This window comes from Carlito syrichta, unplaced genomic scaffold, assembly GCF_000164805.1.
Source record: "Carlito syrichta isolate Samal-C Ts95f unplaced genomic scaffold, Tarsius_syrichta-2.0.1 Scaffold142933, whole genome shotgun sequence".
NCBI classification, from domain to species: domain Eukaryota; kingdom Metazoa; phylum Chordata; class Mammalia; order Primates; family Tarsiidae; genus Carlito; species Carlito syrichta.
The window spans coordinates 26,577-52,761 of NW_007087029.1; the positions used below are offsets into that span (position 1 = coordinate 26,577).

The 26,185-nt window shown below is 54.6% G+C and overlaps 1 protein-coding gene across 1 annotated transcript in view; it reads right to left on the reverse strand.

Annotated features, from left to right (window-relative positions):
- Positions 1 to 10,519: 10,519 nt before the first annotated feature.
- The window catches only part of TMEM63B (transmembrane protein 63B), a 19,875-nt gene continuing 4,209 nt past the window's right edge, over positions 10,520 to 26,185 (reverse strand). The window contains exons 6-23 of the mRNA XM_021708560.1: positions 25,937 to 26,079; positions 25,789 to 25,840; positions 25,222 to 25,330; positions 24,507 to 24,577; positions 19,140 to 19,220; positions 18,650 to 18,773; positions 18,007 to 18,140; positions 17,748 to 17,885; positions 17,455 to 17,608; positions 15,986 to 16,092; positions 15,698 to 15,784; positions 15,411 to 15,476; positions 13,994 to 14,156; positions 13,319 to 13,424; positions 12,194 to 12,361; positions 11,840 to 11,955; positions 11,586 to 11,666; positions 10,520 to 11,307 (exon numbers count right to left, since the gene is read on the reverse strand). Coding sequence (XP_021564235.1) covers positions 11,116 to 11,307; positions 11,586 to 11,666; positions 11,840 to 11,955; positions 12,194 to 12,361; positions 13,319 to 13,424; positions 13,994 to 14,156; positions 15,411 to 15,476; positions 15,698 to 15,784; positions 15,986 to 16,092; positions 17,455 to 17,608; positions 17,748 to 17,885; positions 18,007 to 18,140; positions 18,650 to 18,773; positions 19,140 to 19,220; positions 24,507 to 24,577; positions 25,222 to 25,330; positions 25,789 to 25,840; positions 25,937 to 26,079 — 2,092 coding nt within the window. The 3' untranslated portion in view covers positions 10,520 to 11,115. The remainder of the gene's footprint in view (positions 11,308 to 11,585; positions 11,667 to 11,839; positions 11,956 to 12,193; positions 12,362 to 13,318; positions 13,425 to 13,993; positions 14,157 to 15,410; positions 15,477 to 15,697; positions 15,785 to 15,985; positions 16,093 to 17,454; positions 17,609 to 17,747; positions 17,886 to 18,006; positions 18,141 to 18,649; positions 18,774 to 19,139; positions 19,221 to 24,506; positions 24,578 to 25,221; positions 25,331 to 25,788; positions 25,841 to 25,936; positions 26,080 to 26,185) is intronic.

Sequence of the window (26,185 nt, forward strand, 5' to 3'; positions counted from 1 at the left end):
GTAGAGACGAGGTCTCACCAAGTTGCCTGGGTAGGTCTCGAACCCACGGGCTCAGGCAATTCATTCGCCTTGGCCTCCCAAAGTGCTGGGATGACAGGCATGAGCCACCATGCCCGGATTTAGCTGAGACTTTTTTAAAATGCAGACCTCATTACAGATATCCCCCACACTCCCGATACTTTAGATGGCTCTCTCCTTGTTAGCAAGACAAACCCAAAACAGGCTGCTGCTGCCATCTGACCCAGCACCTTCCTGCACAGGCTACCCTTGCTCCTCAGTGGTGTTGGACTGTTCCTACCGCCCTGCCGCTGCCTTGATTGTTCCTGATCCCAGGCACATACTGTGTACGCTGGGAAAGTCCTGTTCGGCCCCCCAGTTTCTGCTCAATGCCCCCTCCTCTGCGAAGCCTTCCCTGACACACACCAGCAGAGTCTGGGGCTGCCACAGTGTTCCACACTTTTGTTAGGACGCCCATTACTAACTGTCCGCTCTGAGCTGACCTCTCTGCTCTCAGTGGTGGAGGTTGGGACCACCTGTATGCCACTGGGTTTTCTTCGTCTCATACAGACCCTGGGACTCAAAAATAGGAACTCAAAAATGCTTTCTTCGCTTTCTATTCTTGTTTTTGAGTTGAAGTCTCACTCTGTTGCCCAGACAGGTGTGTGGTAACACACTCATGGCCACTGTAGCCTTAGCCTGCTGGGCTCAGGTGATTTTTCCACCTCAGCTTTCCAAGTAGCTAGAACTATAGGTGTGTGCCACCACACCTGGCTAATTTTTCTTGATTTTTTGTAGATATGAGGTCTCATCAAGTTGCCCGGGCTGGTCTCAAATCCCTGAGCTCAGGCAATTCTCTCATCTCCGCCTCCCAAAGTGCTGGGATTACAAGTATGAGCCACTGTGCCTGGCCACTTTCTATTTTTTTAAGAGACGAGGTCTCACTCTGTAGCCCCGGCTGGAGTGCAGTGGTGCGACTATAACTCACTGTGGCCTCGACCTCCTGGGCTCAAGTGATCCTCCCACCTCAGCCTCTTGAGTAGGTGGTACTACAGACACACACCACAGTGCCTGGCTGAAAATATGCTTTCAATAAATGAATGACTGGGTGTGGGGGCTCATGCCTGTAGTCTCAGCACTTTGGGAGGTGGAGGCAAGAGGACTGCTTGATCCCAGGGGTTTGAGGCCAGCCTGGGCAACTTGGTGAGACCTCGTCTCCACAATAAAGTAAAAAAAACTAATTGGGCATGGTGGCGCGTACCTGTAGTTCCAGCAACTTGGAAGGCTGAGGCAGAAGGATCACCTGAGCCCACAGGTCAAGGCTGTGAGTATGCTACTGCACTCCAGGCTGGACGACAGAGTGAGACCCCAATTCAGTAAATAAACAAATAAAAACTAATGAAGAAATGTCTTGACTGCACTGTAGTAATTTTTTATGTGTTTTATCTCTCCTGCTCCCCCCCACTCCTAGTCCTGATTGTGTATTTTATTGTTTGCCTCTCTTTTTTTGAGTTGGAGTCTCACTCTGTTGCCCAAGCTGGAGAGTGCAGTGGTACACTCACGGCCACCCCAGCATCAGCCTGCTGGGCTCTGGCGATCCTTCCACCTCAGTCTTCCAATATCATGATCACGTCCCAGCTACAGATGGAGAAACTGAGGCACAGAGAGGCAGAGCTCAGGGCCACATGCTTGGTGGGCAACAGACTCCGGGCACACATCTAGGCAGGCTGGGCCATGCTCTTACCCAACCAGCCATGGTGGCAGGGCCGAGGCTGTGTTGGAGAGAGGACAGGGAAGCCAGCAGACCTCAGTCCAGTCTTCCATCCTTTTGACTAAAACGTCTACGTAGGCTTCATGAAGTTGCTTCCCCTCGCAGGGCAGCTGAGAGGGGAGCTGAGGATGAATAAGGGTGTTGGAGGGCTGGGCTCGGTGGCTCAGCCTGTAATCCCAGCACTTTGGGAGGCCAAGGCGTGTGGATTGCCTGAGCCCGCAGGTTCGAGGCCAGCCCAGGCAACTTGGTGAGACCTCGTCTCTACAATAAATCAAAAATTAGCTGGGCGTGGCAGCGTGTGTCTTAAGTTCCAGCTACTTGGAAGGCTAAGGTGGAAGAATTGCCTGAGTTCAGCAGGTCGACGCTGGGGTAGCTGTGAGAGTGCCACTGCATTCCAGCCTGGACAACAGAGTGAGAAGTCTGACTGAAAAAAAAAAAGAAAGAGTGTTGGAAGGGGAGTTGGAGGGGTGGCTACATACCTGATCTAGCGGAGACTGTGCCCTGGGCGGTACCAGATTCAGCGCGTTAGCTGTGTGACCCTGTGAAGGTTGCTTCACCTCCCCAAGCCTCTGTTTCTTCCCTGTATAAAGAGACTGCTATATTCTACCTTGAAGGATGTTTCAGGATTAAATAATGCAACCTGTGTGAAAAAGTCTGGCATTTAGCAGGTGCTCAGAAAATGCTTGCTGCCTTCTCCCCTCTGCCCCAGCTGGTCAACTGGCACCTGTTGAGCTCCTGCTAGGATCACAGGGCCCCTGCTCTGTGTCACATATGCACCCTTCCGTCACAGGACTTAATAGTGATCTTACTCAGGTCGGGCACAGTGACTCAAGCCTGTAATCCCAACACTTTGGGAGGCCGAGGCGAGAGGATTGCCTGAATCCAGGGGTTCAAGACCAGCCTGGGCAACTTGGTGAGACCTTGTCTCTATAATAAATCAAAAAAATTAACCGGGTGTGGTGGTACATGTCTGTGGCTCCGGCTACTTGGAATGCTGAGATGGAAGGATCACCTGAGCCCAGTAGGTCGAGGCTGCGGTGCCGTGAGCATACCACTGCATTCCAGACTGGGTGACAGAGTGAGATTCTTACTACAAAAAAATTAGTGATATCACTCAACATATCGGGGCCATCTGTGTGCTTGTCCATCTCTGCCACTAGGTTTGAGCCCTGAAGAGTAAACCCTAGCTCATCTTAGGGATATTTTATGAGTTGGGCACTGAGGGTCAGAGGTGAAGGCACCCTTGCATGGAGTTCAGAGAGGACGCTTCCCTACTATCCTCTCCAGGTTCAGCTTCATGGGCCACAGGGACAGGAAGAAGGTAGGGGACGGGGGAAGAGGCCACCAGGTGGGGTGGGATAGTCGGGGGAGATTATGAGGGGAGTGACTCCCATTTTCCCTGTTCTAAGCACAACCTGTTCCCCGGAGGAGAGGGGGAGGTGCACTGTGAATTTCTGGTTCTGGAAGAATTGGGATCAAGGAGCAGGGAAGAGGGTAGGTGGAGCCAGGATCTGGGAGTTCTTCCCCATCTTTTTGCCCTCTACTTTCCTCAGTCCTTTCTCTTCTTTTTTTTTTTTTTGAGTTGGAGTCTCACTCTGTCACCCAGACTGGAGTGCAGAGGCACATTCCCGGCCACCGCAGACTCGACCTGCTGGGCTCCGGTGATCTTTCTGCCTCAGCCTTCCTCTTCTAACCCAAGCCACCTGGGATTCTCTTAGAAATGTAGAGGGAGGCTTGGCGCAGTGGCACATGCCTGTAATCCCAGCACTTTGGAAGGCTGAGGTCAGAGGATTGCTTGAATCCTGGACTACACAGCAAGATTCTGTCTCTTAAAAAAAAAAAAAGCCGGGCTCAGTGGCTCAGCCTGTAATCCCGTGCCTTTGGGAGGCTGAGGTGAGTGGATTGCCTGAGCCCGTGGGTTCGAGACCTGCCTGAGCAACTTGGCAAGGCCTCACCTCTACAATAAATCAAAATTAGCCGGGCGCGGTAGCACGCGCCTGTAGTTCCAGCTACTTGGAAGGCTGAGGCGTAAGGATCGCCGAAACCCAGCAGGTCGAGGCTGCAGTGGCTGGGAGCGGCCACTGCACTCCAGTCTGGGTGACAGAGTGGAACTCCAACTTAAAAAAAAAAAAAAAAGAAAGCAAGAAAGTTGGGCGCAGTGTCTTACTTATAATCCTAGCACTTTGGGAAGCTGAGGTGAGAGGATAGCCTGAGCTCACGGGTTCGAGCCCAGCCTGGGCAACTTGGTGAGACCTCACCTCTACAGTAAATAAAAAAATTAGCCGGGCATGGTGGTGCACACTTGTGGTTCCAGCTACTTGGAAGGCTGAGGCAGAAGGATCAAGAGCCCAGCAGATTGAGGCTGCGGTGGCTGTGAGTGTGCCACTGTATTCCAGCCTGGGCAACAGAGTGAGACTCCGACCAAAAAAAAAAAGGAGGAAGGGAAGAAAGAAAGAAAGGTAAAGGAAGTCCCTTCATCCCCTCAGACTATGGGACTATGATGAAAGGTGTGTGTGTATGTGTGTGTGTGTGTGTGTGTGTGTACATGCGCATGCGTGAATTGTGGGGAGAAGATTATTTCTTTGTCTGAAGAGATTATGAAGGGGGGATTAGGAGGGATAAACAGTGGAGCCTCTTCAGATGAAGAGAGTCCCAGGGAAGGTTGAACCCAGAGAGGCGAGAGTATTGAATACTCCTGTGTCACCCTTTGACCCTTACCTGCGAAGTCAGCCGGTCAGGAATGACTGTTCCCATTGGAGCTGGGTGGAAGCAGGGCCTCCCCAGAGGTTAAGTCAGAGGTTCTCCACGGGGTGATTATGTCCCCCAGGGAACACCTGGTGGTGTCTAAAGGCATTTTTGATTGTCATAACCGGGATAGGGGACCTACTGGCATCTAGAGGGCAGAGGAAAGGAATGCGGCTAAACAAAGGGTGTCGGGCTCTCCTGGGATGCTGTTGTCCATCCAAGGAAACCAAAGAGCATCAAAGGGCAGCCCAAGGCAATGAAGGTTTGAGTTTACCTTCCTGGTCCCACTTCCCTGGAGCCTCCTGTTTCCTGCTCATTACCCAGTCCAAGGAGTCACTTCTCACTGTCCGAACCCCAAATCCTGCTTAAAACCTGCATAATCAGTCCCCAGAGTCTGAGCTCCTTACTCAGCTTGGACAGGGAGGAAGGACACACAGCTATCCACACCATCACAGTTGTCATCGAAAATGTTTCAGCTGGGCTCATGCTTGTAATCCTAGCATTCTGGGAAGCTGAGGTAGGAGGATGGCTTGAGCCCAGGAGTTTAAGACCAGCCTGGGCAACATAGCGACACCTTGTCTCTACAAAACATTAAAAAATTAGCCAGGCATGGTGGCATACATGTGTTGTCCCAGCTACTTAGGAGGCTGAGGTGGAAGGATCGTTTGAGTCCAGGAGGTCGAAACTGCAGTAAGCTATGATCGTGCCCATTGCACTCCAGCCTGGGTGACAGGGTGAGGCCCCAATACAAAAAAAAAAAAAAAAACAAAGGGTGGCCAATCCAAGCCCTGTCACGTGGGCTCAGGGTGTGGGCAAGTTGAGACAGACAGATCAAGGTGGACTGTGGAAAACGCAGGTAGATGGCCAGAGCAATATGGTGGTCCCCCTTATCTGTGGGGGTTAGCTTCCAACACCCCCAGTGGGCCCCCAAAACCACAGGTAGTACCAAACCTCATATATTCTATGTCTTTTCTATACATACACAGCTATGGTTAATTTATATATTAGGCACAGTAAGAGATTAACCACAATAGCTAATAATAAACTAGACCAATGATAACCATATGCTGTAATATTAATAATAAATTCATGTGAATGTGTCCGCTGTCTCTCAACATATCTTAATATTTTCAGACCACAGTTGACTGCCAATAACTGAAACCCTGAAAAGCCAAACCGAGGATGGGGAGTGACTTCTGTGTATTACAGGCATGGATGCATGGGAAGCTTTCAGTCTCAGGTGCACAGCCTATCTCCACCATCAGATTGGGGACATGTAGGTTTTTAAAAACTGAATCTATTTTATTTTGTTAATTGATAAAAACTGTATATGTTTGTCATGTACTACCGTTTTTAATTGACAAAAACTGTATATGTTTGTCGTGTTCTGTAATATATATATGTTTTGAAATAATTAGCTCAACCGAGCTAATTAACATCTGCATGACCTCGCATACTCATTTTTTTGTAGTGAAAAGACTTAACAGCTTCTTTTTCAGTGATTTGCAAAACACAATGCTTTGTTAATTAGGCGACCTAGCTGGGCTCTGTGGCTCAGCCTGTAATCCCGTGCTTGGGGAGGCTGAGGTGAGTGGATTTACCTGAGTCTGTGGGTTCGAGACCCACCTGGGCAACTTGGTGAGCCCTCATCTCTACAATAAACAAAAAAATTAGCCAGGCGTGGTAGCATGCGCCTGTAGTTCCAGCTACTTGGAAGGCTGAGGCTGAAGGATTGCCGGAGCCCAGCAGGTCGAGGCTGTGGTGACCTGGAGCGTGCTACTGCACTCCGCACTCCAGTCTGGGTGACAGAGTAAGACTTCAACTCAAAAAAAAAAAAAAAATTAGGCGACCTGTAGATTTATGAACAACTTGATTTCCAGAGCTGGAAGGAAACTAAGATGATGTCTCAGGGAACTCCTCCAATTCTTTTCTTTTCTTTTCTTTTTGAGATGGGTTCTTGATATATTGCCCAGCCTGCTCACAAACTTCTGGGTTTAAAGAACAAGGATTGAGTTTAGGGTCTCCTGTTAGGCCTAGACTTCCTGGGATCAGGTAAACAGTGAGGGCCTGCGAAGCTGGGAGACTGGGTCTGGAGACCAACGGCCTCAGGGAACCCCTTACAGGGCAACCAGCTGCCCCCTCCCGGGCTGAGGATGAGGGACAGGGCTGAGCCCTTCTACTGGCCAAGGTTGGCTGCCCTCTGACCACCTCAGTCCCCAGAGGAAACACAGCCTCCCCCTCCCTCAGAGTCCACTCTTCCCAGCTCCTGAAGTTCAGTCCCAGGCTTGCCTCAGGTAGGCCTGCCGCTGCCATCTTGCTGGGATCTGATCCTCATACAAACCCTTTGCCCATAGACCATGACACTGGGATGGCCAGCCCCTTTCTCCAAAACCCCAGTGGAGAGAAGGGGGGAGGATTCCTGCCCTGCCTTTCACCCAGAGACCTACTTTCCAAACAGTCTGAGGGAGCATCCAGACTTGGGGAGCACCCAGTCTGATGGAAGAGTTACAGTCCTCACCCTCCGGGGCACCCTGTTTGGTAGACACAGCCTCTTCTCTGGGGAAAGGCCCGAGACTGCAGGGGTCACAGGTGTGAAACACCCATCAGAGCTTACCTGGGGAGTACAGCATGCTGGTGGCCAGCTCGGAGTTGACAGTTGAAGGTTGAGTGGTGGGAGGAGAGACCCTCCCCCCCAGAACTCTCTACTTGCAGTAGGATTCCTAGGTCACTAGCCTGTTTAACAGCTGCCCTCCCCTTCCCTCCTTCCCAACTCTCACTGCCAGAAACCCAGCCCCTCCCATGGGGCCAGTCTCAGTCCTCCAGCAGAGGTCCACCCTGTTTGGGGACAGAGGACCCCTATCCTGGGTGGCCTCCATAAGCCTGACTGTCCTCACCCTGTCATCCAATCAGGACAGGCCCAAGTCCCTTTCTTTCAGCCCAAAGCTCCCAGGAAAAGGGTTGTGCCTGACACACCAACCTGATCTTTCTGTCAAAATGGATCGCCGGAGCCCAGCAGGTCAAGGCTGCGGTGGCCGGGAGCGGCCACTGCACTACAGTCTGGGCGACAGAGTGAGACTCTAACTCAAAAAAAAAAAAAAAAAAGTCTTCATTTCCAAAGCGCCTTCCCCGCTGATGTGGCGTCCTCCCTGTGTATCTGTGTCTCCACATGGCACCCTCCTCTGTGTCTCCTTCTCTTTCTCCCTCTTTTTTATTTTTTTGAGTTGGGGGTCTCACTCTGTCATCTAGGCTGGATGCAGTGGCATGCTCCCGGCTACTGCAGCCCCAACCTGCTGGGCTCAGGCCGTCCTTCTGCCTCAGTCTTCCAAGTAGCTGGAACCACAGGTGTGTGCTACCACATCCAGGTATTTTTTTTGATTTATTGTAGAGATGAAGGTCTCGCCAAGTTGCCCAGGTTGGTCTCGAACCTGTGGGCTCAGGTAATCCTCTCACCTTGGCCTCCCAAAGTGCTGGGAGCCACTGCACCTGTCCAGACCTCATCTTAAATTAACAAATTATATCTGCAAAGACTCTATTTCCAAATAAAGTCACAGTCTCGTGTACTGAGGGAGAAGAGTTCCACATATCTTTTTGGGAGATGCAATTCAACCCACAACATTCTCCCAATGGGCTGCAGTCTGGCACGGTTAGGCCGCTGGTCTGAGTATGTCCTGTCTGTTCATGGAAAAGGAGACTACTTTAAGCTGGGGACTCTGTTTCAGAGCATAGTCTTCACCAGCGTGTACGATTGTTCAGGACAGGGACTGTCGAGGTCACCCCAGTGCCCCTCAGCCCTGCCTGTCAATAATCAGGCACAGAGCAGGCACTCAGGCAACTGGCCGGAATCACAGAGCCTGTTCCAAGCTCCAACACAAGCTGACCGTGGGCAAGTCCTCCCCTACTCTCCTTTCTGTATCTCGATGTCCTCAACTACAAGAATATATACATGTATATTTTAGAGACAGGGTTTCACTCTGTTGCCCAGGCTAGAGTGCAGTGGTTTAATCATAGCTCACGGCGGCCTCAAATTCCGGGGCCTAAGTGATCCCCCTGTCTTACCCTCCCAAGTAGCTAAGAATACTAGTTTATTAAGTTATTGTTATGTGCCAAACATTGGGTTAAGAACTTTCTACTTATTTAATCTTTTAAACAGCTCTAGGCATGGTATTGTTATTCTCATTTTTAGATGGGGAAGGTGGGGTCCAGAGGCCACACAGCTGGTAAGTGGCCAGGTCAGGATTTGAACCCGAAACCTGTTTTTTTTTTTTTTTTTTTTTTTTTTTGAGTTGGAGTCTCACTCTGTCGCCCAGGCTGGAGTGCAGTGGCACACTCACGGCCATCCCAGCGTCACCCTGCTGGGTGCCGGCGATCCTTCCACCTCAGCCTTCCAAGTAGCCAGAACTACAGGCACATGCTACCACACCCAGCTAATTTTTGATTTATTGTAGAGATGAGGTCTCGCCAAGTTGCCCGGGCTGGTCTTGAACCCGCGGGCTCAGGCAATCCACATGCCTCGGCCTCCTAAAGTGCTGAGATTACAGGCTGAGCCACCAAGCCCGGTCAAACGTCAGCTCTTATCCATTATTTTCCGCTGCCTCCAGCTGTAAAAAGGAAGTGGACTTTGGGGGTCCTGTATCCTCACTTCCCCTTTCTATGAATCTACCCTTTGCACTCTTGGCTCTCTCAAATTGTGATCGGCCTCTGCCCTGAACTCTGACGAGGCACTGGGGCAGAGTGGTGGGCAGGGGTGTCTCTTCTGATGCCCTCCCACCTGGGGAAGGGCTCTCCTTGGGTCCTTTGCTGTGCGTGCCCAGTGGGCATTATCTAGATCTGGGTCTGTCCAGGCCACGCTGTGCAGACAACAGCCCTTGCCAGACAGTGGGGCGTCTGCCCAACCACACAGAAAACAGGCTTCAGGCACACCAGGTGTCTTCACACGGCCAAAGGGCTTCTTTCAAAGCCGTGCCAATTTCTGCCCACTCCCTAGCTGGCACTCTGCTCCCTCACCTTGGCCTGGCAGCGCCCCCAACCCCAGGACTTTGGGGACTCCACCAGGGAGGTCATGTTTCACGAGGCTACAGACCTGACATACATGTGGAGGCTGAGGCCAGGACCAAGGCCCAGACCTCTCTGCCATCGCTGGCCACCTCCTCCCATAGGCTGGGCTTGGGCGCTCCTGCCCCTTGCTGGTGCCAGCAATCTTCATCAGGGTTGCTGCATCTGCCGCTCCTACTGTTGTGGTTTCTTGTTGACTCTCTACAGGCCTTTGTGGCACTTGTTTCCTCCTCCTCTGGGGTCTCTTCTCCCTCCTGGGAGTTCCCTTTATTTTTTTTCCGCGGCATTGCATAGTGAGTTAGTGAAAGAATCAGGACTGGAACACAGGCCTCCTGGCTCTTGCTGTACACACGATACGAAGGGAGATCCAAAAAACCCGGAATTATCTTTGGGAGGGCAGGCCCCTTGTAGTACAGGCTACCCCACTAGGTAAGTTTCCTAGGAGCCCATAGGCGTTACTGAACCAGTTAGTATTGTTGTGAGAGGCCGTGTCTGGCTTCAGTGAAAATTTTTTTGCAGATTTTTTCAGTGCATTTGCCCATTTCATGATAGGCAATTTACAAGCTCAGGAGGGGCTTTGTCCTGGACCAGCACATGGGTTTTGCATGGCCTTTCTTCCTTGAATCTGTCCTGTATGTCCTCTCTCCCCCAGCTTTGAGTTGAGACCTCTTTTCCTGATTGTAGTGAATTCCAGAGACCCTCAGGGATTCAGGGGATGGGTGGGACAGAGGGGGCGGGGCTGGTGTGGTGGCCACTCAGCACCAGGGCCCTTCCTGCCTGAGACCCCTCTGAAGCCTTTCCCCTGGCCTTACACTCTCTTCTCCCTGCTGGAGGCTAAACAAGAGGTCCTTGCCCTGGGTCTTGTAGGGACCCTGAAGGAGCCCTGCGAACCCACAGGAAGATGGAGAGGCCCAGCCCACGTGACCAGGGCGGCAGCACGAGTCAGACACCCACTTCAGACCTTTTCTCTTCGTTTTTATTTTAAAGGAAAAAAAAAAAAACCAGTGCAAAACCCCATTTTTCCAGTGTCAGCCTTGCCCACCCCCACCCCCAGGTCACCCCCCCGTTTGGGGCCTGATTCCTTCTCCCACTCAGCATCCCCTCCCCTCTCATGCATCCCAGAGGGGCTGGAGGTTCCACTTCCCTGGAGAGCCAGATCCCAGGGGGAACTGGAGGGAGGAAAGAACTGGGGGGGCCAGCCCCTGATCCGCCTGCCCCCCCGGTCTCCAACCATGGCATCAGGTACCCCTCTTGGCTCTCATTAACCCTTTCCTGGCCACACTACTAGCTGGGGGGGGTATTGATCTGGGGGAACTTCCTCCACACCCCACTTTGCCCCGGGGCCGGCTCGGGGCGCTCCTCACTGAGGCTGGGGGGCTCCCTCCCTCCATCATGGGGGAGGGTGGCGAAATCCCCAGGTTTAAATACCTTAATGAAAGCAGGGGACGGGAGAGGAAGGGGCTTTAGATCTAATAAATTATTAGCATTTTAGTGTCCGTGGGGGTGGGGGTGGGGTAGGGCAGGGCGTGGCCTCCAGGGCCCCCCTCCCCTTACTGGTGAATCTCATTCTCTATGAGGCTGTCCTCGCAAGACTGGAAGTCTGTGTCCGTGAGGCCATCGGGCGGCATCAGCAACTCCTCATCTTGGGACGAGGACGATGGGGGCTTGTCCCCTGAGCTCCCAGGAGCCCCATCCCCATCCCCGTCCACCTCTGAGTCCTGCAGCACCTGAGCGATGTATCTCTGGAGGGGGAGAGGAGCAGGGGTGAGGGGGACAGCTGCCCCTTGTGGTTTGGGGGGACCGGGGAACCCCAGGGCTTGTGGGACAGCAGGGCAGGAAGGGTGCTGGGAACAGCAGTGACCTGCCCAGGACAGGGGGCAGCCCTCCAGTGAGGCCCAATCTCTACCCACCCCCGGGTCAGAACAGGCATTCTTTTTTGCACTAACGGGACAGCCAGCTTTGGGCCTGAGTCTCAGTCAGAGGTCCCTCCCTACCCTTGGCCATGGGGCAGGGCACTCACCGCAGATTTGGGGACAGCAGCAGCAGTGGGGGGCCGCCCATTGCTTCTGGGGTCCACAGTATCTGTCTCCGTGTGCTCAATCTTGAGGGATCCGGAATGAGTCAGGGGAGCTGGGGCAGGGCTCGGCCCCCATCACGGCCCTACACCCTCTGGGCACCGGCCGGCCCTGCCCTTGGCCCTCCCCGTCCCGGCGAGCCCCCTCTGTGCTCTCTCGAGCTCCTGCCCGAAGCCATCACCCAGCTACCCTCGCCCACCTTGTAGTTGTGGGCACTGAGGTATTTGAAGTGTCCGAAGCAGACGTGGCAGAGACAGATGACGATGGTGATGACCAGGACCACGAACGTGAACATGGACGTGGGGGCGAGAAACCCTGGTGTCGGGGGGCAAAGAGCGGAGCTGCAACCTCTCCTTGGGGCTCCTGGGGCCTCACGCCCAGCCTTTGCTACCCGCTGAATGTGCGTCTGCGCTCCCACATTCTCAGCCTCCCCCAGGCCCCTCACTTGCCACCCCAGCCACTGGGCCCCTCCCGTGGTCTGCTCTGCCTGGACTCTGGATGGAGCCCCTCCGCCCTGGCCCCTGTTCCCTGGGTGGGGTCGGAAGGCCCTCACCCGTGCGCATGGTGGAGAAGAAGAGCAGCCAGAAGAGGCAGAGGATGGGTGCGGCCACCACCTGGTTCACAGCCCCCGAGTGGATCTTCTTGTCCAGCTTGGCCGGCAGGTAGGCATAGTAGAGATTGTACCTGTCTACCAGGTGCTTCAGCAGCATGTACATCAGCCCTGGGAGAAGCCACACGGCTCTGACCTTGGAACCAGCGCCACTGGACCTTGGTGCGTCCTTCCAGGATGGCTGGAGGGTCAGCCCCTCCTCCTGCCCGGGCTCCAGGACAGGATGACACCCCATATCCCCAGCAGGACCATCGAGCTTCAGTTTCCACCACTGCAGCCCCTTCCCTCACTCTGCGGCCCCGTTAGGGAGCCTACTATTAGAAATTCTCTCTCTGGATCAGCAAGCACTCTGTTGAAGCCCTCATTGCTTTGTTCTATCCCTGTCCCTAAGCAGATGAGTAGATGTTAAGCGAGTGCTATTTCCCTGAAGGCTGAGGGGACAGGAGTTTCCAGGAGGACAAGGAAGTCAGTTTGGGAGTCTGGAGCCTTCAGTAACCAGGGAGGGTGTTAAGGGGTTAGGATGTTATTAAGGGGAAAACAGAGGCTGCTAGCGGGAGCGATGGTTGCAGAGCAACTTTGTTAAACTTCTTCAGAGAGCAAGACAGACTTGCCCAAGTCATAAGCTGAGTTATAGCAGGATACCTCCTCGATTGGAAGGGCCCACCCCCTCCCTGGAGTCCAGAGGTCTTTCCTGAGTTTATAGGGCAGTGTACAACTGTGCTCATGTGTAGGAGTGTATGTATGTATGAACACGTCAGCGGGTATGTGATGTGTGTCTAAGCATGCCCAGCTAAGGAAGCATCGGTGTGGGTGGGAATGGCCATGTTGGGGCAACTTTATCCAGGGGCCCAGCAGGCTGGCTGGGTCCTGCCCGAGCTGGGATGGCTCTCCCCCTCCTCCCCCCAAGGCCGGGCCCCAGAGTGAGCCAGGTACCAGGCGGGAGGCCTGACGGGCCGGTCTCCCAGCCGGGGCCCTGTCCACCCAGGGTGGCCTGCCTTCCTAGAGTGGAGTAGGTGGGGTCCTGGGTCCCCCCGAGCAGGGCCCAGGTCCCGGCGCGGCGGTGCCTACCGAAGGGCACGATGATGGGGCAGGTGATACTGTAGGTCATGACCACCGTGAAGACGCACATCATCCAGGCGTAGGCTGCGCCAAACTGGAACTCGTAGGCCTGATGCTGGGGGGGAGACGGGCAGGAGGGTGGCTCAGGGGGGAGGGACAGGGTAGGTGGGAAGGGAAAGGGGGCCAGGACCTCTGGGGCCAGGAAAGAAGCCATGGGGCTGAGGGCTCTAAATGTCTGGGGTGGGGTGGGGTGGGGCGGGGCAGATGCAGAGAGGGGCTGTGGCTGAGGAGGGGTCAGGGCGGGTGCAGTGCTGGGGCACAGGGAGGGGCCTTCAAGGGACTGGGGGCTGGCAGGTGAGGAGGAGCTGGGTGGACTTGGGAATGGGATGCCCCGAGCCCCCTTGTTGAGTTAGGCTGGACGGACCCTAGCTCTAGGGACCCAGATCTCCCCAACTCCATCACAGAACACCGTTGTCAGGACTAGCAGGGGCCTCTGGGTTATCTACATCCACCCATCGTGGGAAAACTGAGGCCCCAGATATGGGAAGGAGATGTCCCAGGACCACGGAACTGGACTCCCCAAGTCCCAGACCCCCGTGCCCGCCGCCCTCGCCCGACGACTGCTGTTTCTGTCTGGGCCACCAGGGGGCGCTGTGCGGGCCGCTGTGCCCCCGGCGGCCGTACCCGCTTCACGTTGCGCCTCTCGGCGGCCGAGCGCGCCAGGCAGAGCCGGATCATGTACATGAGCAGGCCTGGGATGCGCAGCAGGTCCATCGCGTTGCCGATAAAGGCTGAGGCAATGACGTAGTTCACGAAGAAGGCGCCGTTGTCGGGCAGGAACACGCACCTGCGGGCACCAGGTGCTCCAGCACTGCACCCCTGGGGTGACCCGGTGGCTGCCTGCCCACCGTCGGCATGACAGCACACCATGCCTTCACCCCCACGTGCTTCCTCCGTGTGGACACCCCCGACACAGCCCCTCAAGCACTTGTGCCCCAGCCCTCCCCCCAGTGTGAACCCCAGAGACAGGTGGCAGAGTGTCGACGGACACCTCCCCAGTAACTCTCAAAGTGTGAGCCCAGAGGTGCCCTCGGAACCTGCACCCCATAAAGACCCATGGAGAGAGTGCCCAAGACTGCCTCAGGGCCCTAGAATGTTCAGGGTTGACTGCCCAGGATCTCCATTAGACAACCCTGTGAAACCCTCAAAGACCTCGAAGGGTATGAGTTCTGGAACACCCAGAAGGTTCCCCTCTTAGACATTCACACAGAGTGACCCCCAGAGGATGAGTCTCAGACACCTCCCTCAGATATCTTTGGGGTGGGGGGAGCCCAGGAGTCTTTGTCAATGCCTGAGGTGTTCCAAGTGCAGGACCAAGATCACCACAGATGGTCTAGAGCGAGACTCCTAGAGTGTGTGCCCCTATATGCTGCCAGGATATGAGCCCCCAATACACCCTCACAGGGATTCCCAGGGAAGATGTCCCATGAAAAACTCCATAGCCATGCCCCTGGATGAGTGCTTTAAACTGTAGCGACACTCCCAGAACTTGTGTGTATAAACGCCTCAAAGGGTGGACCCCACGGCCTCCCGAGCTGCTCCCAGAGTTGTAAGGCCAGGAGCCTTCCATTGCTACCCCAAGATACAGGATCAAGAGACCTTGAGGGACACCCCTAGTAGCCCCCAGGTCACTCCCTCAGTATGACCAACATCCCACTACAGATACTTCCCAACCCTCCCAAGTCACACTCCAGACTCCCACAGTCAGTCCCAGATGATGAGCCCAAGAAGCCCCCATAGAGAAACCCCGCTCCCGAGTATGGGCCCCAGAGCCCCAAACACCGCTTGAGGGTGATCTCAGCATCCAGGCAGGCTACCAGGGAGTAAGCCCCACACAGACCCCAGGGACTTCTTCATGTACACATCTGAGACCCCTGGGTGTCTGCCTTGGGATGATCCTGCCAGTCGCGTGCTGCCAGCCCCCGCCTCCCTGTTCCGGGGTCAGAAGCCTTGCTGCACCTTCCCATGGGGCTGGCAGCGCCTCTCAGGTACACCCGCCCCTGGCCATCTGGTTTCTTTCCCCAAGGGCCCCGTCACTCACTCAAACCGAATAGCTGCCTCAGCCAAGAATTTCTTATCAAAGAGCCAGCGGAAGAAGAGATCCAGGCTGGAGGGGAGAGGAGGGGAAGGGGCTGCAGTGGGGCAGAACACCAGGGGAGGGAGCCCCCTGTGAGCCGACAGGAGACGGCCAGACACGGGGCGGGTAACACAGTCTGGGGATGGCCGGGCCCCTAGTCTTGTGCCCCTCACTTGTGGGGTTGGGGGGAGCCTAAACTGCTCCCTTCCCTTTCCTGCAACCCCCTACCCTGTCCCACCCCCAAGACTCACCTGCTCAGTCCCAGTGAGGGCAGGAGCAGCACCATGAAGATGAGGAAGGTGTAGCACTTATGCATGGTGGTCCTGTTCTCCCCAGAGCTGGCAGGCAGGGGCAGGGGACAGGTGGAGGTCAGGTGAGCCCAGCCCCCTGCCTGCTCCCCCAAGCAGGACAGCGTGTGCTTCCCGAGGTGAGGGTGCTAGGCTCCACCCCTTTCCTGGGACTGCCTGGGGCTCCCAATGGGGCTGAGTACACCCTGAGGGAAGGCCATGCGGGATGTGTGGGACATGGGGGCATCTCACCGTGTCCAGTGGGCTTCGAAAAAGGCCGAGTAGTAGACGATGGTGGGGAGCAGGGCGGAGAAGCACCACAGCAACAGGGTGGGGAAGAACTGGGTGATGATGGGGTTCTGCGAGGGCACAGGTGGGGCATCAGGTGGGCCCAGTTGTGTCTACCTGCCTCCCCAGATGAAGCCCTGGGCCCCACAGCTCTCAGCACCATGTCAGATGCCTAGAACATCTGGAGGGCCAGGGGTGAGGGGGGGAGCCAGGGTCATACGTACAACCTCAGGGTGGATAACAGTGCTAGCACTTGCTGAACACCTACTGTGTGCCAAGTACTGTTCATGTGCTTTCCGTGTTTGTTTTTTTTTGAGTCGGAGTCTCACTCTGTCGCCCAGGCTAGAGTGCAGTGGCATACTCATGGCTACCGTAGCCTCGACCTGCTGGGCTCAGGTGATCCTTCTACCTCAGCCTTCCAAATAGTTGGGACTACAGGCATGTGCCACCACACCCAGCTGCTTTCCACGTATTAATCCTCATAACAATTATACTGCCCCATTGGACAGATGATTAAACTGAGGCAAGAAGACATTCAACAGCTTCCCCAGCTAGAAAGGAGTGGGGTTGGGATGTGATCCCAAGCAGTCTAGGTCTTATCTATTATGCTATTACCACTCATAGTGATTTCCTTTTACTTTTTCTTCTTCTTTTTTGAGTTGGGGTCTCACCATTTTGTTGCCCAGGCTGGAGGGCAGTGGCACAATCATGGCTCACCACAGCCTCGACCTCTTGGGCTCAGGTGATCCTTCGCCTCAACCTCTCAAGTAGCTGGGATTACAGGCGCATGCAACCACAGCCGGCTAATTTTTAAAAGTTTTTTGTAGAGACGATGTCACGCTACACTGCCCAGACTGGTCTAGAATGCCTGTGCTCAAGCAGTCCTCCCGCCTTGGCCTCCCAGAGTGCCAGGATCACAGGCATGAGCCGCGGCGCCATGCCTCATGGTGATTTTCAAGCTGTTCTCCTTCGAACTCTGAGGTTCCAAGGAGACATGCTGTGTGTATGTGGGAGGGTGAGGGAGACCAGACAGACGTGGGTCACTCTCGTGTCCTCTGAACAGCCTTGCTTTTCCACATTGTGTTCCATGTGATAAATGGATCAGAACCTAGTTCTGAAAGCCAATAGCCTAGTCTAACCCTTCCACCTTTCAGCTGGAGAGACTGAGTGATAAGGAAAAGGGACTTTTCAGAGGTCAGGACTGGATCCAGGCCCTCTTTCTTCCCTGGGTGTTTCTCTAGGACTCGCAAGCCCAAGGGGCCTCTCCAAGGAGAAGGTGGTGGGGACCCCAAAGGAAGTGCACAGAGGGTTTTGCAGCCCATGTGGGGCTGGGCTGGACCAGGCAGAACAGGAGCTGGCCTGGGCAGGGAAGGAGGGACTGAGGCCTGGCCTCTGTGTGTCGTGACCCCACATAGGAGGGGCACGGGCCTCACGTTGAGGTATTCCACGGGCTTGGTAACGTTGAACTTGTCCATGGTGGTGATGATGATGGCCGGGGTGGTGAGGAAGAAGAGGAGGATGAAGAGGACAACATTGATGACCAGGCAGCGCAGCCACCAGATGAAGCCCCGGATGGAGAGGTGCTCCCTGGGAAGGCAGGGAGGGGTCACTTGGGGACCAGGGGCACGACCAGCTCCCAGCAACACCAGGCCTTCCCTCTCCGCCCCCACCCACTGAGCCCACTCCGGGCCCCGAGAAGCCTGCCCCACCAGCCCTGTTGGCTCACCAGTAGATGTTCTGGGGGTCAGGGGCATAGGACACGGTCCAGTTGGAGATATGGAGAGACTCGCTGCAGGATGAGGCACGGGGCTCCCCACGGCAGGCGCAGCCCTGGCACTTACACACGTTGAAGTCTTTGAGGATGCTGGGGAGGTGGGTGCCGGTTACCTCGGACCCAGATGGGGGCCCGTGAGCACAAGGGCCTGGGAGCCCTGTCGGGCTGCTGGGGGTGAGAGTTGGGGGGTGGGCAGGCGGGGCTCACTCACATGGCGGTGATGGTCTCGTTGTGGAAGGTGACGAAGGCCATGCCAAGAGGTTTCTCGTTCACCTTCTCCTTCTCCCGCTTGTAGTCTTCCTTCAGCTTCTGCTCCAGCTTTGTGTAGTACTCGATGGCCTCCACCTGTGGGAGGCAAGGGACAAGGCCTGGTGAGAGAGCGGGGTGGGTGCCTGCGCACCTGGCCTAAGCTTTTTATAGGAATCAGCTCGCTGAATCATCACAACACCCTCATGAAGCGGGCCTGATTACGGGTCTGGGCGGAGCTCACTCCCTGGTAACCCGCCTGGATGCTGAGATCACTCTCAAGGGGTATTTGGGGCTCTGGGGCCCACACTCGGGGAGTCTCTATGGGGGCTTCTTGGGCTCATAATCTGGAACTGACTATGGGAATCTGCAGTGTGACTTGGGAGGTCTGGGGAAGGAAACGGAGGCACAGAGCAGTTAAGCAACTTCCCCAAGGACCCGGAGTGAGCCCAACGCCGACCTTCCAGCTGACCTCTTCTAGTTTCAAGGGGACACTGAGCCTCCAAGGACTCCCGGGACAGGTGGGGACTCGCCAAGGGAAAGTGCCAGCGGTGCCTTCCCAGAGCCGTCAGGGGCTCCCAGAGCCCAGCAGCTGGCCTACACACTACCTGCTCGCAGCCTCGAACCACACAGCAGCAGAGGTGGCCGCAGGGCTTGGGGTTGATCATGGTGGGCACATTCTCCTTGCTCTGAAGGTTGGTGAAGTAGAGCTTTCCCCGCTCCGCCTTCTTCCTGTGGGACCCAAGTGCCCATCACTCACTGTCCGGCTGAGGCTGGGGCTAGCTCAGCAGAGGGGCCATCTAGCCCATTCCCCAAGGGCAGGGGCTGTCTTGTTCTTGAATTTCTTTAGGTCCCATGGTTCAGATACGTCCCACCCCAGGGTCTCCCTACCCACCCACCGAGGGCCAGAAGTTCTTCTTATAGCCTGGTCTAAATTTCTCATACAGTAGCCTCCAGGCCCTGCTCATTCCAGGGCTGAATTGATAGGCACCCAGGGGTTGGATGAAAAACCCATGGCCAGGAAGCATCTGGAGGAAAGCCAGGCTCCTGGGTGGCAGCACGATGCCCTCCACATGGGTGGGGCCCCCAGCCCTTTACCTTTCAGCATCGAGGAACATGAGGCGGGCCACGTTGTAGCATGGGCGGGCTTCGAGGACCGTGCAGTTGGGGTAGGCCTCCCTGGAACACAGGCCTCTATCGTCTTGTGCAGAGACCCCAGCCATCCACCCCTGACTTTCACTCATGACCCCATCACCTTCAAGAAACATGCCCCCGCAAGCCCGGGTTCGGTGGCTCAGCCTGGAATCCCAGCACTTTGGGCAGCCGAGGCAAGTGGATTGCCTGAGTCCGCGGGTTCGAGACCCACCTGGGCAACTTGGCGAGCCCTAGTCTCTATAATAAATAAAGAATGAGCCGGGCGTGGTAGCGCGGGCCTGTAGTTCTGGTTACTTGGAAGGCTGAGGCGGAAGGATTGCTGGAGCCCAGCAGGTCAAGGCTGCAGTGGCCGGGAGCGTGCCACTGCACTCCAGTCTGGGCGACAGAGTGAGACTCCAACTCAAAAAAAAAAAAAGGAAACACGTCCCTGATTCAAGCTGCTTCTTTCTCAGTCTACAGAAATGAGAGTTCCCCAAGAGAATGGCTTTGAAGTTCCTCCTCACGCTGACCTGAGTGGGGAGCAGGTGCTTGATGCCTGGGAACTGTGAGTGTGGTGGGGAGGGGCTGATGAACCTGGATGTGTGGGGACACCCCATGTGGGGCTGAGGCGGCTCCAGAAGACCCAGCCACAGTCCAGTCCTCAGCCTTGACCACAGACTGACCCCAACCAACCCACAGCCCAGTCTACAGAATGATCTCTAACTCTGACCTGAGACAGATGAAGGATTGATCCTGAACCTTGACCAGGGTGAGACTGACCTCTAACCCTGGCCAAAGACTGACCCTTAGCTCCACCCCAAAGTTACCCTAACCTAGACCCAAGACTGAACTTGTAATCCTGACCCGAGATTGACCCCAACCTTTTATTTTTTACTTTTTTATTTGAGTTGCAGTCTGTTGTCCAGGCTGGAGTGCAGTGGCACAATCGCAGCTCACTGAAGTTTCAAACCCCTGGGCTCAGGTGATCCTTCTGCTTCAGTCTCCCAAGTAGCTAGGACTACAGGCACGCACCACTATGCCTGGCTAATTTTTTAAGTTTTTGCAGAGATTAGGTCTTGCCATGTTGCCAAGGCTGGTCTCCAACTTCTGTGCCCAAGCAGTCCTCTCAACTCAGCCTCCCAAAGTGCTGAGATTACAGACGTGAGCCACTGTACCAGGCCAGAAGTGCATTTTCTTTTTTTTTTTTTTGAGTTGGAGTCTCACTCTGTCACCCAGACTGGAGTGCAGTGGCTGCTCCTGGCCACTGCAGCCTCAACCTGCTGGGCTCCGGCGATCCTTCCACCTCAGCCTTCCAAGTAGCTGGAACTACAGGCCCGCGTTACCACACCTGGCTAATTTTTTGATTTATTGTAGAGATGAGGTCTCACCAAGTTGCCCAGGCGGGTCTCGAACCCGCGGGCTCAGGCAATCCACTCACCTCAGCATCCCAAGGCGCGGGATTACAGGCTGAGCCACTGAGCCTGGCTCAGAAGTGCATTTTCAAGGACCTAGTCCCAGATGTAAATTTCTAGATCCTCACGGGTTTATGAAGTCCACCTTATAATTTTAGAACCATAACTAATTCACCCAATACTTGGTGGTCCTTCATTTAAAATTATAATAAAATATAAAAGATGGGGACTCAGTCTAGGTTAAGGACTAAGATGAAGGAACAATGTGTGATCAGATTTAAAAACAACCATTTCTAGTTGGCTCGGTGGCTCAGTCTGTAATCCTGCGCCTTGGCAGGCTGAGGTGAGAGGATTGCCTGAGCCTGTGGGTTTGAGACCCGCCTGGGCAACTTGGCGAGACCGCATCTCTGCAATAAATAAAAAAATCAGCTGGGCATGGTAGCGCATGCCTGTAATTCCGGCTACTAGGAAGGCTGAGGTGGAAGGATCGCCTGAGTCCAGCAGGTCGAGGCTGCAGTGGCCGGGAGCGGCCACTGCACTCCAGTCTGGGTGACAGAGTGAGACTCCAACTCAAAAAAAAAGAAAAAAAGAAAATGCACTTCTGGCCTGGTACAGTGGCTCACGTCTGTAATCTCAGCACTTTGGGAGGCTGAGTTGAGAGGACTGCTTGGGCACAGGAGTTGGAGGCAGCGGCCATTGCACTCCAGTCTTGGTGACAGAGTGAGACTCCAACTCAAAAAAACCAAAACAAAACAAAAAAACAAAAAGCAAAAAAACCCTAACCATTTCTTTAGCTGGGCGTGGCAGTATGCGCATGTAGTTCCGGCTACTTTGGAAGGCTGAGGTGGAAGGATCACTGGTGCCTATCAGGTCGATGCTGGGGTGGCCATGAGTGTGCCACAGCACTCCAGTCTGGATGACAGAGTGAGACTCCAACTCAAAATAAACAAAAAAGAAGCCCCAAAATAACCATTTCTACATTCAGTCAGCATGCTTTCTTCAAGCCCTACCAGGCACTAGGTACCAGTGAGTCAGGGACAGTCTACCTCTGGTCATTCTCAAGTCAAGGTTGGAGTCAGGCTGGGCACAATGGCTCACGCCTGTAATCCCAGCACTTTGAAAGGCTGAAGGAAGAGGACTTCTTGAGCCTAGGAGTTCGAGACCAGCCTGGGCAACATGGTGAGACCTCATCTATGCAAAAACTAAAAGGATTAGCCAGGCATGGTGGTGTGTGCCTGTAGTCCCAGCTACTTAGGACTGAGGCTGAAGGATCACCTGAGCCCAGGAGGCTGAGGTTGTGGTGAGCTGTGATCGTGCTACTTGCCCCCTATCCTGGGTGACAGAGTGAGACCCTGTCTAAAAAACAAAAAGGTGGAAGGAAGGAAGGAAGGAAGGAAGGAAGGAAATGCACTTCCCAGGATGCTAAAGACCTTTTCTCTGACATTGTTGTTCCTCAAACGATTTTAGTCCTCTTTGGAAGGGCAAGTCTTGTTCTCACCTAACTAATCCCCAATCCTTTAAACTCAACCACTCAGGTCCCCTGATTTTGTAATAGGACAGCCCCAAATTCTGCTGAGACAGTCCTTCAATCCAGACAGACTCCTGGCTTGGACCACATGCCCTGCCTGACACTAGTGACCAGCTCAAGAGCTCAGTGAGGACAAGGGCTGCCTCCTATTCATCCCCACAGACCCAGCCCAGTCCTAACAGCGTGCACACAGTAGGTGCTCAAGAAACATGCACCAAACGAACAGATAGATAGAATGACTTCAATTAGGACCAGAGTCTCCCTCACCCCTGCTTATGGATGGACTGCTAATTTTAATCACAAACTGTTTCCTAAACAAAACTACAGGAACAGGCAACTAGAATCTTGAGCCCCCCCAAGGACACCGATCAGCTCTTTGTCTCCTTGGCAGAAAGCACATACACATAGTAGGTATACAACAAATATGGGCTGAATGAAGGGTGGTCTAGTAGTGTTCCCTCCCCCATGACACACAGGCCTCTTCTCACCCCATGAGAGTCCCTCCCTGCCCACCCCATGAGAAGCAGCAACCCTTCCTGACCCCCTCCTCTGCCTTGCCTTTCTTCTAGTACCTACCCCCACCTGACGCAGTGCCTATTACTAGTTCACCTGTACACTGCCTACCCCCCTCCACTAAAATTTCAGCAACTGAGCCAGGGCTTTTCCTCCTGTGGTTTACTGCTCCGTCCCTAGCTCCTATCCCAGTGTGGGCGTGTAGCAGGTGCCTACTGGATATTTGCATGGAAAGAACAGCTCTCAGTCCCACTGGCCGGTAATGTTGAGATGGCACCTAATTCTGAGTGCACATTGTCCTTAACCTGACCCAGATTGCCCCGAGGCTGATCACACAGCTTGAACCCCAGACAGGACTCCAAACAGTTCTCTCGTGTTAACCAAGGATGATCTAATTCTCACTGCCATTCTGTGAACTGTCTGAGGGTAGGGCTTGATCCTCATTTACTTATGCCTGGCACATAGAAGGTGATCAATACATACGTGCTGTAAGAATGAGTTCCCACCGGCTAATGCTGATCACAATCACAGACAGTCCTTAATCCTGCAACACAGGGCTCTGGAACCTGACCCCAACCAGACAGATATTGATTCCCAGTCCTGCCCAAACACCATCGCTAAAGAGACCACATACTGGCTGGATCCAAGCAACGACTGAACTGATTCAGGCCAACTGACAGCAGACCTGGACTAGCTCAGATTAAACCCTGATTCTGACCTCATACTGAGCCCCAATCCTAACTTCATACTGAACCCTGAGCCAGATCGTCAATATCCCTTATCATGACCGCTGGCCAACTCCTCATTCTGGCCACAGACTGACCTCAGACAAATCTCTGATCAGACCCGGAACTAGTTACTAAAGCTGGGAACCCCCTGAGACCTTGATGATCTTGTACTTATTTTTAAGTCCCAAAGCCCACCACAATATCTTAGGACCAACAGCACTTGAGAAAGTCTGCTGTGTGAGCCTATGAATGTGTGCTGGGACCCCAATCCTACAGTCCAAAGACCATCCATCCATATCCCCACAGATGGGCTCCTGCCTCAGACTCCCTCCCCCCCTAAGCTCTGTCCCCAGGCACACCCCCAGCCATGGGGTGACAAGGTGAGTTCCCTCTCTCCCTCCTGGTGCCTCCTCCCTTTTCTCTGGTTCCTGAGCACCAGGCAGTCCTGGAGGTCCCTCCCCCAAGGTCGAATCAATCCGAGCTGAGAAGAGAATACAGTCCAGATTTTCCTAGACTCCCTGGGAACACACTGCAAGCCAGTGAGGTTCTCCTTGCTATGTCTGCACACTTATCATTCTGAGGAAGCCACATACCTCCAACGGACCAACCTATAGGTCAACAACCTATGCCCAGTCCAAGCAGGAGGAGGCTAGTGGGTGAGGGAATGGACAATTCGCTCTTCAAGCTTTTGTCATATTTCTTCTGTTCTTTTTCTAAATTAATTAATTGGCTGACTAATTCATTTATATATTTGAGTCAGGGTCTTACTCTGTCACCCAGGCTGGAATGCAGTGACACCATCATGGCTCACTGTAGCCTCAAACTTCTAGGCTTGGGCGATTCTCCCACCTCAGCCTCCCAAGTAATTGACACTACAGGCACATGTCACCACACTCAGCTAGTTTATTTTTTATTTTGTATAGAGATGGGGGGGTCTCACTATGTTGGCCAAGCTGGGCTCAAGTGACCCCTGGCCTCAGCCTCCCAAAGTGATGGGATTATAGGCGTGGGCCACTGTGCCTGGCTGAGATTTCTTCCTTAATCTTACCCCCTACCCTGAACTTTAGGAGAGTGCTAGGATATTCCTGGACTTGAAAGACAAAGGAGGATCTAGAGTGCCCGAGGTTAGGGGCAGGGATGGCTTACTCACTCAAAATGCTTCTTGATCTTTTCTGACTCGGCATATTTGGAGATTCCATTGATGAAGAGCGTCCGCTTCACCTGTGTGAGAGGGGTATGGGCTTGCCTTTCTGAGGCCCAACTGCAGAGGAGCCAGAGGATGCAGGGACAGGCTGGAGAAAGGTGCTTTGTTTTGAGGGGGTGGAGAAGGGGCGAGCAGGGAAGAGCCAACAGAGGTGGGAGGAGCCTTAGGGATAAACCAAGTCCTGGGACAAGGGGTGGGTGTCTCTTAATAGAAATCAGGCAGTGAGCCTCACAACAGAGCCACGCAGTCCCTCGCTCTTTGAGGGGTCCCAGAGGCAGATGACAGAGGTGGGGAGCGGGTACCAGTCTCAGATCTGTAGCTCCTGAGGACCCAGCACAGGGCGGGCATGGAGCAGGAGTTCAGTGTGGGCTTGGTGAGTGAATGTAGTAGGGGAAAGAATATTATTTCCTGAGTGCCAGGCACAGCCTGGGTGCCCCCATGCATTGAGAGAGGCACTGCTGTTATCCTTTTTTACAGATAAGAAAACCAAGGCTTGGGAGGTCTTGCAGCTTGTAGGATGGGGCTACCTGAGCTGCTGCGCTAGGACTCAGACCCAGCTGGCCCAACCCCATGGCTGACACCCGTGGGCTGAGACAAGAGAGGTCTGGAGGGAGGGAGAGAGGCTGGGGTGCGGGCAGGCCCTGGGCTCTGGTCTGCTCACCAGATCGTCCTCTTTGTAGCGCATCTTGGAGGTGTGTCGACGCATGCTATAGACGGTGAGCAGCAGGTACAGGAAGGCGAAGGAGGTGTGCAGCCACAGCAGGTTGTTCCTGGGGGTGCAGAGGGACACGTGGGCCAGGACTCACTCAGGTGTACCCAGCCTCCCTTGTTAAACCCTTGGCAGAGGCAGGGACCACCACTGCCACTTGTCTTCTGGCACTGGCTCTCATGGGGCGGGCCCACATCCCATATCCCCTAGACCCCAAGGCTGCTCCAGCCCGGTGGAAATGTCCCTGAGAGGTCATCCCTTCAGGCCCTGTCCACTGGCTCCGGTGCCCCCCAGCTGCCCCAGCTGCCCCAGCCAGCCCTCCCTGGCTCCTGGGCTTTACCCTCCTCTTCTGTATCTGGTCATCCTTAGGGATCCTTTTCTATCTTCAACCCAAGCCCCTGACAGCTGCCTCTACAGCCACAGCCACCTCTCCCCTAACATGCCCCCTTCCCTCTTCACCCAAGTTAAGGTCCAGACTCTGGCCAAAGACTCCCCACCCCAACCAGCTTCCCACCTTACCCTGATTTCAAGTTGGCAATAGTGGTTCTCCCAAAGCTGTAGGCATTGTTCTCTGGTGGGTGGGAAGGAGGAGAGGATGAGGGCGGGGCCAGAGCACATCCCCTCTGGCCCGCCTTTCTCTCCCCCAGCTGCCCTGGCCTTCACTGACCCAGCAGGTCCCCTGAGAAGTTGACGGGCAGCACGATGCCTACGGACAAGACGCCCACGACCACCAGCAGCCCGATGATGTGTCTCTGGAAGGACAGGTAGTGCACGGCGTCGCCCCCACACTTGTCCCGGATCTCATCATCCCTGCAGCCGTGAGGGGTGGGGAGGACAGGAGAATTAGGTTAGGACCAGGGCAAGGGACAAGCCTCAACCTGCCTGCCCTGACCTGCCCCCGCCCCCGCCCCCAGCC